This window comes from Sander vitreus, chromosome 20 (genome assembly GCF_031162955.1).
Source record: "Sander vitreus isolate 19-12246 chromosome 20, sanVit1, whole genome shotgun sequence".
Classification (NCBI taxonomy): Eukaryota; Metazoa; Chordata; class Actinopteri; order Perciformes; family Percidae; genus Sander; species Sander vitreus.
Genome location: NC_135874.1, coordinates 22,477,950 through 22,496,691, shown reverse-complemented (window position 1 = coordinate 22,496,691; position 18,742 = coordinate 22,477,950). Strand labels below are relative to the sequence as shown.

Sequence of the window (18,742 nt, the reverse complement as noted above, 5' to 3'; positions counted from 1 at the left end):
GATACCGCTGAAAACCTAATTGGACCAATTAAGTCCTATAAAGTCAATAATGGTAGAAGTAATTGATGGAGCGAGCGGGTTGATCTTTAAGTGCTATGCTGTGGCATGACCTACCATGTTTGATTCGACAGGTGAAATACTGAACCCCTGCTACTGAGCCATTGTTCTTCCCCTCTGGTTTGTCTAGTTCTACTCCAGCCCAGAGGCCTCCAGAGAACTCAGTGCTACCACAGAATCGCAGGCTTCCAACCTGTGTACACACAATTTTATACCACAGAGTCAAAACAAATATGAATACAGTGTGCAAAGCAAATCCAAACAAAAACAAGACGTGCAGCAAAAGAACTGGCCACTGCATCGAGCAGTGAAATAACATTTTCACGTGGTGCATTATGTCAAGGGAAGAATCCCTATCAGAAACTCAAAAACATTTGATATGGTCGACGTTAACTAAAGCAGCAGAAGAGAAACAATTAAAAGGGAAAATATAGATCCAAGCATGACACTGTGCCAGAAAGAACAGGGAAGATAATAAGAGTTGTAATTAGCCAATTTATACAACTTGGCACACGGTAATTCTGTTCTCAATCAGTACGTTTACATGCACACCAATATTCCACTATTATTCCGAATATGATACAGGTCATGTAAACAGCATATTCCGGTTGGATATTCCGAATAAGGCCTTTTTCCGAATATAGCATTTTCCGATTAAGACGTGTGGGATATTCCCGTATTAGTCGGGTTTTAGAGGCATTCTTTGGACATGTATACAGCGCATTCGGAATATGCGTCTCAATCAGGGTTTTTACCGCAGGCTTATGGTCAGCACTGTGCGTTGCTATGGTTTCTGTACACAAACCAACCAGCCAACAGTTTGCAAGGCTGGAGACCCGATAAGGAGAAACACAACTCCTTTTAAACATTATCAAATACTTGGATATCAACAGGTTTTTGGATATGTGCACACATCGCTACACCGACCTTTTCAAGAAGCTAGTTAAAAGGAATGAAAGAGGGACGCTGTGTGTTCGCACGGTCCAACAAGTCCACTGGTAAACTTTGAAAAAAAATCCTGTTTTGCACGGCTACATGTAAACGTGAATATTAGTGGAATATTCACTTTCAATAGACATGCAAACAGCTTAGTCGGAATATTGTCTTTTTCGGAATTAGGCAAAAAAGGAAAATTATGTGCATGTAAACATAGTGAGTGTGGCACAGAAATCTATTTATGGCTCATTCTTTCAGAGCAAATATCCAACTGGGTTAGAATTAGTATTTTCTTATTGTCTACTCGTTTTGCTTCTACGTGTGTGCAGTTTAGGTGGCCATTCAAGGAGGACACTGCAGACTAACGCCTGAGGACCCTGATTAGATAGCAAGAACTGGTAATGGTGGCCAGTGGTTTTCTTTCAGTCACCATTACTCTGAACAAAAGCTGACGCTGCACATCAAAGATGAGGGTTGTTGTGTCCGACAAGTATCCATCAAAATCCTTTTTGTTCCAGGGTCCATGTTAAGCTCTTGATGTCTAGACTAAGATAAATAGAGGATAGCCTGACTACTGCCATACAGTAGCCTACATCATGGCTCTTCCATAGAGATGCTGGCAATGATAGACAGAATAATGGTCAACAGATGTGAAACAAAACTAAAGTCGGTAATGCTAGTTAGGGCTTGCAATGTGAAAGGCAGAGGTGTTTGAGAGCAGCAAGCATTTAAGCTTTAATAATCTTCAATCTATCCTCTACTTTACCACTTTGCACTTACCAACACTAGCAATATCATGTGCGTAAACAGTTCTCCCTCTACCCACACTGACTATCTTGATTTGTCTGCAACCTTTAAGTACAGCACCTGTATGGTAAATCTGAAAAGCCTTAAAGCCAGTGTTTACCTTGACAAACGGGAGGAGAAAATTCAGTTAAGGATCCCTGAGCCATGGACGTTGTTTTCAACTGCTGTCAAAACTCACACTTCCTTAAAAGCATAAAAACGTGGCGATGACAACCATTTCACCATGTTATTATCTCTTACGGCCCTAAACTCACGATGATATTGTACAAATTTAAGGCTCCATTGAAATTTAATAAACTCCTCAGCCCCGAGAGTACAAATAGGCACTCCCTGATCTAATAAGCAACATTTGTCAGGATCCCCGTCAAAGATTTTACAATCATTACAATTTTGTTTTTATGCCACAGGGTTCAAGAAAATCAAAACACTGTTCTACAGTACCACTGTGCAGTAACTGTACCTAATTTGTTTTTTCTGTGATCTTGCAGGAATAAGAGCACACTTATGAAATGGCATTGAGATTACTTGTAAAATGGTGTCACTGCAAAATGAATGTTTAGCTTTCAGAGGCTGATCAAGTTGACTTTTTCAATGTGGTAGCACTGAGGTAAGGCTAAAAAAGCAGCTTGAATAAGGTGCACTGGGTAGAAGTCCTGGTAAAGGACTGCAAGAGGTAACTGAACACATCAATGAACATTTGAACTTAAGACTTCAAAAATCATGTAACATAATGTCAACTACAATTTTATATTTTACAACATGTATGGTTTAAGATCACTGTATAATAGGGGTCTTCTGTCCAGTCCATGAGATGACAATGTGTTAGGAAGCTCAACTGCATTTCCTTTTGGTTTATTTACTAATTATTTGCCATTTTTCATTACTCTGGTAGTTATCATGTTGCAAACTTATAGCACAGGCACAAACTAATTTAGCAAACACACCAGCAGTGTGCGAAAAACCGGTGCCAGTATCAGAAGTACCGAACAGAGCCTTAACAGTGGGAACACTTCAACTTGTCTATGGTTGAAGAGAGAATGTGGAAAAAGCAGTTTCCAAGAGCAAGATCAAATAATTGGGAAACCACAGTCTCGTTCTGCATTTTCCCCAATCTGTTTTGGTGCACAAGTGATACTATTAGATGCCAACATTGGACACAATAATGATAAAAAAAATACAGAGATGGTGACTTTATTTGTGTATGTATTTGGGGTATTAGGCAGAGACTGTAAAAGTCAACCTTAATTGCAAAGTCAGCTGCAAGTGATGAGAGCAAGGCTGTCACGGATATTGCTCAACTGGGCATCTGGACTGGGAACATGCTTTCAGCGTGACGACTAAAGGCACACATCAGTCACTGTAAAAAAGGCCGGTTTGGGAAAATTTGCACGGATTTCGGTTTTGAATTGAACTGTGCCATGAACAAAGTTAGAAAACTAAATTATTTGACCTATGGGGCTAAACTTCCACCACTTTCAAAGCACGCTTCTTGTCAAAAGGATTACACATGGCTTACACCACCATGCTGAAGTTGGGTGGTTAGGTTGAGCAGCCACGCTATAGTATTTCTTTGCATTCCATGAAGTAATTGGGCAAAAGTAAATTGCTTGTTGGATGGATTTCTTTGACTAAATTCATAGGTAAGGATGGGTTTAATTAACTGAAAGGGAGGTTAATGCAATAAAACAAACTAACCAGCAACAAAAGCTGAATAAACACCTCTGTCATCAGGCACATGCTAACATGTTGACCAGCTACAGCATGTGATGCAGCTAAAGAGTAAACTACATGCTTTAAAGAACATGTTATATGCATACACTAAAATTACACTGTGATTGGTCAAGAGACTTAAATAAATGCTTATAATAACAGTGCTGGTATGTGACTTCATAACTTAACTATGTAACTTCAGTGTATCCCTTTGTTTACACTTTATTTATCAATGTTCTAACACTTGAGCTCATTATCACTGCCAGCTGTGCACACCATGGTACAGCTAAAGAGTAAAGGTTCAAGAATATAGAGATATATGTAAGAGAAGAGGATGATCCATAGGCAGAGTATAAGCATTTTAAAACTGTTACCAGACATTTGACACAATCAGAGATAGATGAACTTAAACATGTTAAGATGAATGTTGAGGATATGCCAGAATTAACTGTCAAACATAACCCCGAATGCTGGAAGGATGCCAAAAGGATGTTGCTTAGCAACTGGAAACAATTTTTTTTTCTTGGTTGAGGGCTGAAATAATTGAAAAATTAACCAAAGCTTCTGTGTTTGTTTAGGATAAACCACGACACAGCTGCATGGCACTGATGTGATGTGGCTACAGGAAAAGGCTGTTTGTACATCAATCCCTTTTATACGTTATTGCTTTACTGGCCATTTATGTGCACTTTAATTTTATGTGCCGTTGTTAGTGGAGTAGGTTTATGTAGGATATATCAATTCAATCAATAATCCCATGGAAAAAAGATCAGTGCATTCTCTTCCAATTTAAAAAAGGGCATGGCAGGAATTCAACCATTTTATGCACATAAGCAAATATAATTCTGCTTTTTGTCATCGAGTAGCTATGTGCTGTGTGTGCATTAGTGAGTCTGCGTCCCCTCCTTTAATGCCTCTGTAGTGATCCACAGAGAAAAACACTGATAATGTGAACATTTGGATAACTGCAGGGACTGGAGTTCGAACTCCGGTCTGGTTGCTTCCAGCTTAGCCTGGTGCTCCCAATTTGTAGGATAGGATGTTTTTGTCACTGCACTAGTGACTCATGCTGGCTGTTCTGACTACTTTACAAAAGGGGGGTGGATTGGAATTGTGTGAACCTCCCCACATTTTGGCCCTCCTGGTGAAAATGCAGGTACCACTGCTACAAATGTATAAGGTTAGTGTGGAGCTCTGTTGAGATTAGCAATACGTTTTCACTGTGAGTAGATGCAATAATCACAGCACTCACTCACTGCTGCCAGGAGTCAGTTTACTCCACAGAGGTTCTCCCTGTAACTGGAGAAGTGTACACTGATTTGAATTCAGCTAATCAGGTTGGGAAGCTTCTCTCTATTTTACCATGAGATATGGCAAATGAAAAAGGTGAATATTTCAAAAATAAATTTAGGTAAAACTGAAAATGCTGCAATCGAAGGATTAATGAAGATATTTATAATTGTTCTTGCCTTTTAATAGTGACCTACCACACACCTTCTGTCCAGCTATCACCACACGATCTCCCAGTCGGATTCCCATGATGGCGAGCTGTATCCTGGCCTTATCGGAGAGAACAGGAAGGGACTGGGCTTGCAGAGTGAGGGGCAGAGGGGAGCTGGGTCTGGGTAAAGGCTGTCTCAGCAAAGTCCGGAGTTCTTTGGCCACGGCGGCTGCATCTGCCATCTCCAAGGGCATGTCAAGGGGGTCAGGCACCATGTCTGCTGGGCACTGCCCTTTTTCATTCTGTAGGTAGAGACAAGATAAAAGTACAGAAGATCAATGCTAAAATGATGAATAAGTGAATTTCATTCAACATTCTCTTTTAATTTGCCAGCATGCCAATTAAATGTAATATAAATTATATCAGATTATATCAACCTCACTAAGGACAGGGCTACACGGACATCAAAAAGTAAAACTTTGATTTTTGCTTCCATTATCCAAAGGTTCAGTTTTCATTTCTGTAATAAGGATGCTGGGCTTAAAAGAATCTTTAATCTTAGCTCTGCTCACAGAACAAAATCCCCCATTTGTTTCAAAGCAGCTGATCAGCAGGCACATAACATGGAAATTTAGTCAGGTGGCTGAAAGAGACTTTGTCTCACAGAGTAAGCAAGACCAAGTGGCTGTGAGGGCGTGACAGACAAGGGGACCTCTTTTAGCACTACTGTGTGCTGGAGTAACTGGGGCAAACTTGTGCACACTTGGGTTCGCCATCCCCTCCAGCCAAAATACAAGTAGTCTTTGTTAACATCAAAAAGGAGCTAGCTTGTCATTGCCATGGTCTGTTGTATCACATGTTCTCTAACACTGAGCCTACATACACACCACTTATTCTGCAACAGTGGCTTGAACGAATGTGTTGTGCTGCTTTGTGTGCCGTCTTTGGAGACACCATTTCACAGCACTGGTTAAGAAATGTTCAGTTTAATGTTGATTTTGGTTATTTTTTGTGTATTGATATTTTGATTTGACACTATAAATAAAATTGAATTAAAATGAAATTGACCAACTAGCAAGTATATAGCTATTAAGCCATACGATGTGTGGTAAGGGAAGCATGAAAGGCCAGCAACATTTTTTATTTTTCCATCCCTATAAAACTTTCCACTGCTCAAATACAATGTTTGTTGTGACTAACCTCTGCTGAGCCAGAGAAGAGAAATATCAAACTAAACCACTTCCAAGTCTGACCTTTACTCAAAAGGGAAAGCAATATTAAACTGAATTTCTTGGCTCTGGTATCATGTCTGACACTCCACTGCTAGCCCCCACCGACATTTTCCAAATGCAAGTGACACAATTTGGAAGGTAGTGCATTCAAGTACATCATAAATCAATGCCTATACCTATGCTATATGGTTCCGACAAACGTGGATGATAGTGATTCGACAAACATATTTTTTTTCCACTAAACTACATTTTCTCCTGAACTTGAGAAAGACTGGTTTTACATGTTCCAGGCAACATAAAATAAAAGTGGCTTTTCTTTGTGTGTCTGTGCATTTTGCAGTGTACTCTCTTGGGTATTAATCAAATTAGTATACACAATGTTATGACATAATACACCCACATGAGTGGTCTAGCCAACTAAAATGGGTTGACTCAAAGTAAACATATTGGTCCTTTCAAACTATACAGAGGATTACTTGTATAACAGATCCTAAAGATCTGAAAAAATAAAAAAAATCCTAACATTTCTCTAGGGCTAACTGGAAGCAAATACTTGATAAATCTTAAATAATAATGCAGAGAGAAAAAAAAAACCTCCCAACAGTGCAGTGTAAACTGTTGCTTGGCAAATCTCTAAATAAAGGGTTAAAAAGCGGCTTAATATCAACCAGCCTTTACATGCTCTCCAAGCTTGGCATTCACACGCTAAAAAATAGAGATAGAGCCTCTGCATTCATCTTTGAGCATTGGGAATTATTTGATTATGGTGCGTAGTGCTTTGGTGACCTCCAGTGGGAAAATTAGAACATACAAAGAAAAGGCACCATTTCTGTTCAGAAGTAGCTTTAATGAATCTGAAGGGGAAAAAAAATGTTTAATATAAAAAGGATAATAATGTCACATTGAGACTTGTAAATTGTAGTATGGGTAGAAACCTTCAATAGAAGGTGTATATGCTATGACAGACCGTGATGCCAAACGAGCTACAAGGGCTGTTCAACAAACCCCTCAACCAAGGCTTTAAATGACTGTAACTGAGAGGCACAAGGCAGACAGACTGAGTACTGAGAATGTTCAAGTGGTACAGTAGATGCATGCAAAACATGTCTGGGAAATCTGTATTCAAACAGTTGCCTTTTTGGGTGTTATCTGCCAGCAGAGTCAGAAAATGCCAAACAGGAAATGTGCAAAAAATAACTGTATATCTGAAATGGAACAAATGTGAGGCCCGAGAAAGTAACTAAAAGATTCCAGGTCTCCATCAAATGAATGTAATTTTGTAAAGCAGTAAATAAAAGGAGCCAGGATTACATTACATAAGAAAGGTGGGGAAATTGTGGGAGTGAATTTTCTATTTCCATCATGATTGATGGCGTGTGTCTGTAAGCAAATACAGGGAGTTATATACACACACACACACACAAAATGATGAAATAATCAAGCAATTTGTTAAATGGGATTGTGTGTCACACAAGTGATGAATGAACAAAAGCAACCTGAATACATTTTATTGAACTGAAATCCAATGACAGTGCGTATCAAAAAAGAAAAAGCAAGGCTAAGATGAAGTCTGAACAGATGAGTTTTCAGTCTGCAACATAAGTTGTGTAGAGTTTCTGCTGTCCTGATGTCAATAGGGAGTTCGTCAAACAGTCGTGACTGACACACATGCATGTGAGTGTTTGGAGAGAACAATGTAACTTACTCTGAAAGCAGGGTTGGCTCCCAGCTCCAAGAGACATTTGACAGCTGACATGCACAGGTTGGATGCAGCGATGTGCAGGGCGGTGCCAAAGTCAAAGTCACTACAGGTGGCATCTACCTCTACAAAACAAAAAAGCAATCAGGAGGACTTTTCTGTGGGATTGTTATGCATTGTTTGACACTTTGATGTTGTCTCCTATCCTTTTCTATTAGTAACCACAAATTTAAAATCATAAATTTAGTAACCAAAAATCATTTACAGTCAGTCGCCAGTAAAATTTAAATCCATTAAGTATTGCTACATTAAACATCAACTCCGTCATACTTTGTGTTTGAACAGATTACTAAGAAGAGACTTGATTTGACATGAATCATGGGTGCTGGGAGTTTAAGTTCCACCGTGTATTAACATTAACGTGAAGTTGAATGAAGATGAATCAGGTTTACCGAGTTCACAGAACTATCTTAGGTTTGCTGAGTAAAACCCAGAATCCCTTTAAAACTGCAACATGGACTGATGAAAAAAAAAAAAAAAAAAGATATCAGTTATCCAGATAACTTGGAACAGGCCCCAGGTCCATTGTTGAGTAATTGCTGCAGCAGCTGGCAGCTGTTATCAGGGCCAAAGGTGGTCCATAACTGTAGTGAAAAAGGCCTTCCGTTTTCTGGTATCTCGGGGTATTTATATATGCATGCTTTGACTACTCAGGGTCTGTGATGTTGCCCTATCCCAACAGTTTACTACAATACTCATTTACAATGTAACCAGCGCCTGTTGTTCAGAAGCCAAATTCATTTTCTATATTTATGATACGGATAGTAAAATCTGGAGTGTGCACTTTGACACTACTGCTTTCAAAGCTTCATATGTATACTCAATATTACAATTTTCAAAGTCAAGCTACCCAATAATTACTGGCATATAACCACAAGGGAATCATTTCATCTCCCTAAGGAAATTTTACTAAGGTAAGCTTTCAGTCAGGGACCTTCTTCAAGACAGACTGTGGTGCACAATGCTTTCCCTGTTATTCTTTGTTCCCTTGATTTTTATAAACTGGACTTGTGTCGTAGAGACGTAGTCAATCTACAGTGAACTTTTGCTGCCACTGTCCAAGTCTATCCACACTGCATCATGAAATTTAGAAAAACCTTACCACCTAATGCAGCAGCACCACAAACCACAGCTTCCAAAGAATAGAATCACACCTCACTGACCCCAACAACAAAAACTGAATCTGAAAATGTTCTTAGAGTCGGCACGGCAGTTAGTTATGAAATTAGAAACGTTTGCCCTGCAATGACTGCGGGGGTGACCTTCCCCGTGCTCTCACCTCCAGGCTGGGAGGCCTGCAACACCACCCGGATAAGCTGGGGCACGTCGAAGTAGGCCGCATAGTGCAGGGCCCTCATGTTAGTCCAGCGTGAGCGAAGGTTGGGATCAGCGCCCATGGCAAGGAGCTGGCGGGCAAAGCCAGCTGCTGTCTCTGCATCACCTGAGAAACACAGGAGGGTTACAAGTATTCGGTGTGGGGGGAGGAGGGTAGTAACAGACAGTGGGCCTGTTTTGACCTGGTATTAAAATCCGATCTAAGTGATCCAGTCACAAGTGGACAGCTTTAAGTACAGGTGTGTTTACACCTGGCAGTAGAATGTGCCTCCAAATAGAAAAGACGATCAGATCTCACTTCCCGGCTCAATATGAAAATAAACACGTACATCATTTCCGTTTGCACATACCTGTAAGTGTGGTGTGCGCGTGTGTGTGTGTGTGCGCGTGTGTGTGTGAGAGAGAGAGAGAAACATGCGAGGACTAATGACAAAGCGCTGCTATACAGTCTGTGTGCCAAAATAAGGATGTCTACTGACGGGCGCCAGGACCTGTGCAGGAGAGAAAGACGTTTGTAAAAGTTTCCGTGTATTCCGCTCTCAGTACGTTTGTAGCTTCTAACTGAATCTCTGTGTTTAGAAGTTTAGTATCTATATATGCAACTTAATAATAAAAGCTTTTAAATAACAGGGAACCTTTATCGTAAAATAATTTATAGAAATGAAACCGTTACACAGGGATTACAGCCGCTCCTTTGACCACTACCTGACCCTACATATTTGTGATCTCGGGACGTTTTATTAAACTAAAAATGAGGTTTTATAAAAGCAGGCAGCACAGGAACAAAAACAGAGACACATCGTCACAACATTATGATGATAACATCCAAAACACACAATTTACTCTCAGTGGTTTCTGTAATGAGAAAGACTTAGAAGAGTACGTAGTTCCGCTCACAGTTGAGTTGCTGGCTGTTGATGTGTACCAGGAGAAATACGCGTACACATTACTATAAGAATGTGGCCATATGTGGCCTAAAACACCTCTGAATGTGGTCGGAGTGATCGGATCTCAATGAGTCCTCAATGCATCCTGGGTGCATTCACACCTCTACAAAGAGCTATCGGATTACTCAGATCGGATTCCAATACCAGGTCAAAACGGGGCCACTATGTCAGCTCTAGAGACTGTGTTTGAGGAGAAGTAATGATAAGTAGCAGTGCTCACCGAGTCATCCAGTTCACTGGTCGGAGTAGCAAAACAAACTAACACACAGAGAAGACGGAATAGATGTGTGTACACTTTTAAAATCCAGTTGAGTGTTTTTTCAACACCCCTGTAAATACTAACCGATGCCCGGGGCCCCGGCCTTGCAGCAGTAGTGCAGGAGGCTCATATCTGTCAGACCGTCTCGGTCATTCACACCACAGCCTCTCTTTAGTATCTGTGCAAAGACAAGATGTGCAGTGTGACACTAAGGACCGCTAGTGTCGTTGTGCAGATATATTACATGATAATCTATAAAGTGAAACTCAGGGGCACTGTTCTGATGAATGAGAAGTAAGCTGGGCCTCTCATAACGCCACTTATCTTTAAATTTGGACGAGAATTGTGCAAACTAACATCGAAATGAGGCGTTTATTTCTCAAGGGTAACAGTTATTTAGTGAGAGAGTCAGAGAAAATAATCTCTTGCTTTTACCCTTGAGACAAGCACTTCCCTGCGCAAATTTACTGCATTGCAGCTATTTTGTGTAACTCCGAGTGGAGGTGGTTTGGGGGTGGGTTGGCAGGCCCTTCACCAACAACCAGAAAACAGGTTTATTTTACTTTAAAGTATTCTGGTGTTTTCAGTTAGCATATTTTGTATTTTGCATGGTTTTGTCATGATTTGTGAATAATCAATGAGTAGAGGTATGAATTTTAACTTTTACAGACCGAAGAGTTTGTATCAAAGCACAGACACGGAAAAATGCTAAATGGCGTCACCTCATTGCCGATGAGGTCGATGTACTTCTGAACCTGGGGCACCCACTGCCTGAGGACAGCGAACAGCTCTGGTATGGTTGTGTTGGGATCCAGAAGAACCTCTTTGCACTGCGGCTCACTGGGGTCAAAGAAGGAGAACTCTGGAAAAGGAAAGATGTCAAAAACGACAGAGATACAGTTTAACTTTTAGGTAATGTAATTGACCTTGAACCTTGGAACTAGGAATCCAAAGCTTTATGTTCCTTGTTCACCTGTATATGCATGTGAAGAGAGCATGTGTGAAACTCTGCAGTACAGACATACATTAACTTTCTGCAACACACTGTTCAATCGATTCAATCAAATTTGCAATCTTGGGAAATGCCTTTGCTGTGCTTGCAGAGGCGAATGAAAATCAGATGTGACAGCGGATGGCATGCCGTGAACCAAATGAAGTATTAGAGAGCCCGACTGAGGCTGAAAGCAAATAGGTTTGGCCTTTCACAGTGAATACCAACGCTTATAATTTAACCAGTGTCAAACTTTCTGCAATTGCTTTACTGACTGTATTACACATAAGAGGGCTCAATTTAAGAGCCATGTATGCTGACTAATGACCACATGATTTCATTCATGATATATGAAAACCGATTGTATGTCAGCACTCCACTCCATGTCAAACTCAACTGATATGCCTATTACCTGTTTAGGAACAGATCAATTATTTTGTTACGTGCTATAGTGTTTTGCTGTGTTTTCCGCTTGTGTGCGATTCTCTTCAGAGGCCTGTACTACGAAGCAAGATTTGACTTCAGGTTCAACGCAGGGTTTTCTGTACCACGACGGTGGATCACTTGTTACTAGGGCTGAACGATTAATTGCATTTGAAATAATATCACGATATGTTAAGACGCGATTTCCTAATCACAAAGGCTGCGATTTGGTCACGTGACTCGCAAGAGCAAATCAGTCTGCACCCGCAGAGAAAGCATCAACTTAGCACGCTAACGCTACGCCATACCTTGAGCAGATTTCTGTCATTCAAACAACTCTGAGTTGTAGTTTAAAACTTTTACAGCCATTTTAACAAAATGAACGGTTTTATTCAGTCCATACATGTAGTTAATGGATACAGGCATGCAGAACTGAAGGCTCGGTTAGCAACGATTAGCTCTGATTAGCAGTTAGCTAGCTCCGTTATAAAGACATGGAGTGGAGGAGAGGGGTAACAACCAGACTCTGATAAATGACGTTCAGGGAGCTTTCACAGCAGCGTGGCTGCGTCGTTTCGGTTTTATTAGTACAGTTAATCCCACGGCAAGACCAGCAGCAGCATGCTACTACTAACGTAACGATAGCCTCTCTGTCTCTGAGTGCAATGTTGACGCTGTCATGCACGCGGCACACAACTTCACGAGGGGGAGGGGCTGGAGGAAGCTCCTCTGTGTGCGCTGTAAAAAATACACCGTACTGTATATACTATATTTTTACAAAGACAGTGTTTAAAAAGCGCAATCCACATGTTTATTACAGTAAATGATAATTAAATATAAATACTACTAAGTGTGGTAAAGCCACATATTTGTTTTTATATTTATACAATCTGCACTTTAGTTTGTGTGATTTGTTTCTGACTTTCATATGAATGTTTACACCAGGCGGTCAGTGCTCAGTATACTACTGTGACTGAAGTAGTTAAATAAAAGAGTCATTCATATAAATTCATGCCTCACTTTGTTGAATAATACAGAAGACAAAGAGCTTAAAAAATAATCGCATATTGAATCAAAATCGCAATATTTTTGAAAAAAATCGCCATTACATTATTTTCAAAAATCATTCAGCCCTACTTGTTACCGGGTTCGGGAGCAGGTTAAATTGGAGATCAACTGGTGAGAAAGCAAGAAAGAAAGAAAGAAAGAAAGAAAGAAAGAAAGAAAAAAAGAGAGAGAGAGAGAGAGAGAGAGAGAGAGAGAGAGACGCACTCATGAAAGTTAAAACATTTAGAGACCAACAACCCAGTTAACATTCCCTGATAGGTATTTTTATGAAATATTTAGATTTTAATGGGAGGGAATTACATTTAGGCTATCGGCTTCTTGAGCCATGTGTTGCCAATGCGCACATCGGTTTGAATTATGTTTTTTATTAGGGCTATCAGCATTAACGTGTTAATCGCGACGCGATTAAGGGTCGAGCATAATGCGTTAATTTTTTTTAAATTTTATTTTATTAAATCGTATTAACCGTATTTATTTTCACTTCACTCGGCTTTGCGTCGTGCCTAACAGGCTACTATTTTGCCGTACTTCCTCGTAACACATCCTGCTGCTGCAGGAATAGCAACGCGGATTTCGGTGCCTCATTCCGGTGCTTCTGACATGTCTGCACTTCTCTCTGATGCTCTGAAACAGACGTTACAGGCATCACTGCACGTGACGCTAGTTAACACTATACTCGACAGCAGCTAACGTTAGCCTACCGCTAGCTAGTAGCTGGATTAAACACGGTTACAATGCCGACAGCTAATGCTAAACGGTGTAAAGTTTGTCTGTATTTCACTGTAGAGGATTCCGACACCGGGATGTAAGTGGCTGTGCAGAGCCAGTAATTGCCAGTGTGAGTTGGAGAGCGCTTCAGTGGAAGCCGGTGTGATCCTGTGAGAGAACAAGAGTCGAGCCAGAGAGAACCAAACCAGTGTGTCCAGTGTGGAAGCTGCTTGTGTGTTGCTTCAGACCCGTGCAGTAAAGCTAGTGTTAATTGTGATTTGTTTGTTTAAAACTTAGCGCTTTAGTCTTCCTTTAGGGAGTTATTCGTCTTCCTTTTGTGAAGACAGTTTTCTGTTTGTTAGTTTAACAATACATTATCTGATTCATCTTGAACTGTTTCTGCCTTTCCCTTGGTTTTTCCCCGGGTTTATTTAATTGTTAGTGTCCCCCGCCCCTAGACACGATAGGGACATAATACATTTGTTAAGTTGTACACTTTCTGTCAAACACACTGGACTGCATTAAATGACAAAATGTAAAACAAACAAATGAAATTACTATTTGAAAATCAATCTGACTCTCACTTTGTGTTAGCTTAAGCCATCATAAGTGTGTAAAACTATTCACAAAATTAAAAATGATGCCAGGATATATTAAAATAATAAATGAGGAGCAAGAAATAGATATCTGCCACCATAAAAAGGGAATCATCGGTCAGCATATTCGAGTGCGGTTTGAGAACTTTGATATCTCACTCAATCATCAGCATTGAATATTACCGCTTGAATCTCGACGGAGTCACGCCTAGTAGTGCACTGATTAAATGATCAATAATCATAACTCAATAACGTTTTTAGTATTCATCAGCTGATCATTATTTCAACTGCATGATCAAAAACGTTTTTCAAATTCCAGCCATAGATCTGTTTATATCTGTTAATTAACTTAAAATGTCACACAGCTCCACTGTGCATATGTACTGAATGTGTGCATGTTTGTGGATCCTCACCACAGTCACTGGGCATTGGTGCAGAGGCCACCTGGTGGATAACCGGCCGCTGATAGGAAGAGGCCCAGCCCAGCAAAGTGTCTCCCTCAACAGGCTCTGAAACATCCTCCTTTGTCATCTCCCCCTCAGGGCCTGTGGCAAGAACAATATTAGAAGACTTATTCTTAGAACACAATTCTTAGAAGTAGGTCTAATTTCAACAAAGCAGTGTGAACTCCAAAAATATATAGGTAGATATATAGGTAGTAAAATATCACAGTACCAACAGCCTTAAAAGGTCCTATGGCATGAAAACTTCACGAGGTTTTTTAACATTAATATACGATTTTATGGCTTATACTGAAAATGTCAATGGAGAAATTGCATTGTATTTTTACTTCCGGAACCCACTGTGGGCGGGACTGTTGAGCTCTATGTCGTCATAAGGAGGAAGATTACCTCCCCTTTCTCTGCTTTGCCCGCCCAGAGAATTTGGCCCGCCCATGAGAAAGACACACACATCATGGCTTGCAAATGAGCAAAGCATGGCAGTTGGTCAAGGCCACACCCCCACCCTCCCCCTTGCCCCCCCCCCCCTCTCCTCCTCAATAGCATTTAAAGCTACAGACACAGAAATGGCACATACTAAGGAAAGCTCATTGTGGGACTGGCTCTAGTGGCTGTAATTCTGCACCATGGCTGAATTTCAGGAAAGAGACTTCAGATACAGTATTAGGGGACCACTAAGGACTAAATAAAAGAGACTTCAGATACAGTATTAGGGGACCACTAAGGCCTAAATAAAAGAGACTTCAGATACAGTATTAGGGGACCACTAAGGACTAAATAAAAGAGACTTCAGATACAGTATTAGGGGACCACTAAGGCCTAAATAAAAGCATCCAAAAAGCAGCATGTCATAGGACTGTTAATATTGTTAGTGTAATATTCCTCCTCATCCTCCTCTGATTCTGTAATATATTGCAGAATGCAAGTGCAACACGTTGAAACTATTACACACAGTACATGACAATTAGTACTTATTAATTATCATAATATTATGTTGACATACATATTGAGGTAAAATGTAATATGCAGTATGGTAAATGCATGAGGATTATAAATCGGCCAAACCAACAAAATCATCTGATATTTAGGCCTAAGGATTAGAGAGCGAGAAAGTCTGCATTTGAGTTAAAGAAACTTTCTACTGCCATAAAATAAAGCTTGAGTGATGATTTTAGTTTTCCTGAAGACTTTTAAACAAATAGGTTTATAGTGAACATATGCTTAACTACTAGCCTTATCTTGAAACTCCGACAATAGTAAAAAGGAGGCTGGGGAAAAGGACAGAAACCTTAGATGTTGAAACACACACACACACACACACACACACACACACACACACACACACACCTGGGAAGGCAAAACTGACACCCCCCCCAAAAAGACTTCCAAATCAACACTCACTGTCATCTTCTCCTTTATCCTCGTTCTTGTTGCTGTCCATGAAAGATTCCAAGTCCAGCTAAGCTAAAATCAAGAGACACAGACTGGGTCCAGCCATAGACTGTCTGTCTATGGGTCCAGCAGAACATCGAACCAAGTTGCTTCTCAAAATAACCTCCCCCCCAAGTACAGAGACAGTCCCCTCCTCAACCTCCAATGAAACGCCCCTTTGCTCTGATTATATCCTGTTGATCCCCTCACTCCCAGGTCTAGTGGCTATTTACAGCCAGTTCTCACTTCTGACTATCCCCAGGCTGGAATGTCACTCTCATTTTCCAGTCGTGTGCACTGCTGACCCCACTGACACCTAATCTAACTAGTCAACCATAAGAACAACAATGCAAAGAATGTGTCTGTAGGGTGACAGTTCAAACAAACACAGCATAAAAGGGCAGCAAAGTAGTGGTTGTGATGAGGAAGACTGTCCTTCACCATAAAGACCAGTGTCCAATTCCCCTTGACAGCAAGCATCCACTGGCATTAGCCAAAGACTCAAGAATCCTTACCAGCTCCAGAAGAGAGATCTAGCTGAACCTCACCTGTGACCTCTCTTATAAAAAAAAAAAAAATTATTTCAAGCTAAACAACAGTAGGATGCGCAGATTGCACACACTCAAACAGAAAAACGCAATAGGCTATATTGTTGAAAATATTGCAAGAAGAGTAATGACGACCGTAATAGGCATTTTTCACAATAGACATCTTTAATGTGTTACTAATTAATGATGGCTCTGTTCTATTTAAGTGACCGAGAAAGCCACGGAAGCATGCACACACAATGGAAGTATTATTTTTCTCATTTACACCTGTGCTTTTCCTATTGTGACATGTCGAAATGTCTTCAGTGAAAAAAAAAAAAAAAAAAAACCTATTGTACTTCTCACTTCTTATCTGACTATTTGATTGACCTGAGCTGATCCATGTGAAACATAATAAAAATGGTCATTTGGTCAGCTTCAACCTTCATGTTGCTGAAGAGTGAGATGAGAGCCTATTCCTGAAGCCTCTCTGAGGTCACTAAACTGGCTGTCTGTCTGGAGATTAGACTTTGCATTGTGACCTCGGACAATGCCCTACTTTTGCAACAAGCCTCTCCTTGTTTGTTTGTCTGACCGACCGATGATTTCTCCCTGCCACAGAGACAATACCGACATATTTTTAACCGATAACTTTTTGGCAACCATTACTTTGTGACTACTAATTCCACAAATGCTGCAGTGTCTGTGAATCATTTACATTCCACATTGAACACAACAATCATTACAACAACACAGTTTGGTGTAGGATTGTGGCAGTGTATACAAACATTCCCCTAGAATAATAGTTAATTATCTGCATAAAATACAAAATTAAAAAGTTAAATCAAGCTACTAAAATACAATATATGTTGTACTGTGGAGTCTTGGGTTTGTTTCAGCATTTTGGAGCTGTTCAAGGTCATTAAATATCATTAAATAGGACTTTTTCCACAGACAGACATTTTGAGTTGTCATATTAGCCGGAAAAGCACAGGTGAAACAAATGTGGTTAACGATGGCTCAGTTCCATTAAGTGTCCCACTAAACTATGACAGTAAGCCAGCATGCACAATAACAGTGCCCTGGAAATTGCTCACCTAAATTGAATGCAGTCAGTTTGCAGTCATGTTATCAAATACACCTGTGGATTTACCTGCTATGACGAGCCAAAATGTCTGCTGTGAAAAAGGTCTATGGAATATCATAACCTCAGAGCCCCAACACACAAATGGTCCACCAACACAGGTGTTTTCACTTGGCCTAATTAGGCAGCCCTGACATTTTTATTTGTACATGTACTGTAACGTCCTGCAATTCCCAGCATAGTTCCACCTAACGTTGCCTTTAACCTAAGGGGAGGTGTAATCAACCTGAATAATGAAAACACCCGTGTGTATCCTACGAATTTACTGTCACAAAAGTCTTCCAAGTTATTCACTAATATGTTTCCACAGTTGTTTGATAGTTGATTTATATTAGGCTGCTTATTAACTGGCTGTTTCCTGTATCAACCAATGACTGGCAGTCTATGGTATCAATCTAGATTTAGCTAGCTAGCGTTAATACTACTTATTACAGCCGGACAGGTCAAGCTAACTTACCCAGTAGTGACCACTCCCTCGTATCACAGGTTTGTAGAGCTGAAGGCAGCTGATGTTGCTGCTATGTTAGCTAATCAAATGCCCTAACACTTAGCTATATCGCTGATTCCCCATCAACTTCAGCTCCTAGCACATCTTTTATTTATCCTATCATTAGACAGCTGACAGTAAACAGTTTACGTTAGCCGGCTAGCATATGTTAAAAAGCCGACTGAGACCTACACTATATCGTATTTATTTTAGTGAATGCCTGGTAAATATAAGCAGTTATATTTTATGTTCATGCATTGTGGAGGAAAAGTTGCCAAGTAAGATGTAGCTAGTGCCTTTTCTCTTATGTGCACTCACGTTAGCTCCTCAGAGGTAACGTTAACGTACGTTAGCACAAATACTGGGCCAAGCATTCTACACGCTTTAAATTCACTTTACGACTGGACATATAAATAAATGTCA

General features: G+C 40.3%; 1 protein-coding gene across 4 annotated transcripts in view; it reads right to left on the bottom strand.

Moving 5' to 3' along the window:
• Positions 1 to 18,742, bottom strand: part of LOC144535047 (CAP-Gly domain-containing linker protein 4) — a 34,896-nt gene that overhangs the window by 16,022 nt on the left and 132 nt on the right. For 3 of the 4 annotated variants that reach the window (XM_078277299.1, XM_078277301.1, XM_078277302.1), the window contains exons 2-9: positions 16,132 to 16,194; positions 14,683 to 14,814; positions 11,206 to 11,345; positions 10,568 to 10,661; positions 9,222 to 9,383; positions 7,889 to 8,007; positions 5,005 to 5,253; positions 115 to 250 (exon numbers count right to left, since the gene is read on the bottom strand). In XM_078277299.1, the coding sequence (XP_078133425.1) occupies positions 115 to 250; positions 5,005 to 5,253; positions 7,889 to 8,007; positions 9,222 to 9,383; positions 10,568 to 10,661; positions 11,206 to 11,345; positions 14,683 to 14,814; positions 16,132 to 16,171 (1,072 nt within the window). In that variant the 5' untranslated portion in view covers positions 16,172 to 16,194. The remainder of the gene's footprint in view (positions 1 to 114; positions 251 to 5,004; positions 5,254 to 7,888; positions 8,008 to 9,221; positions 9,384 to 10,567; positions 10,662 to 11,205; positions 11,346 to 14,682; positions 14,815 to 16,131; positions 16,195 to 18,742) is intronic. The other variant, XM_078277300.1, reaches the window with a different exon arrangement.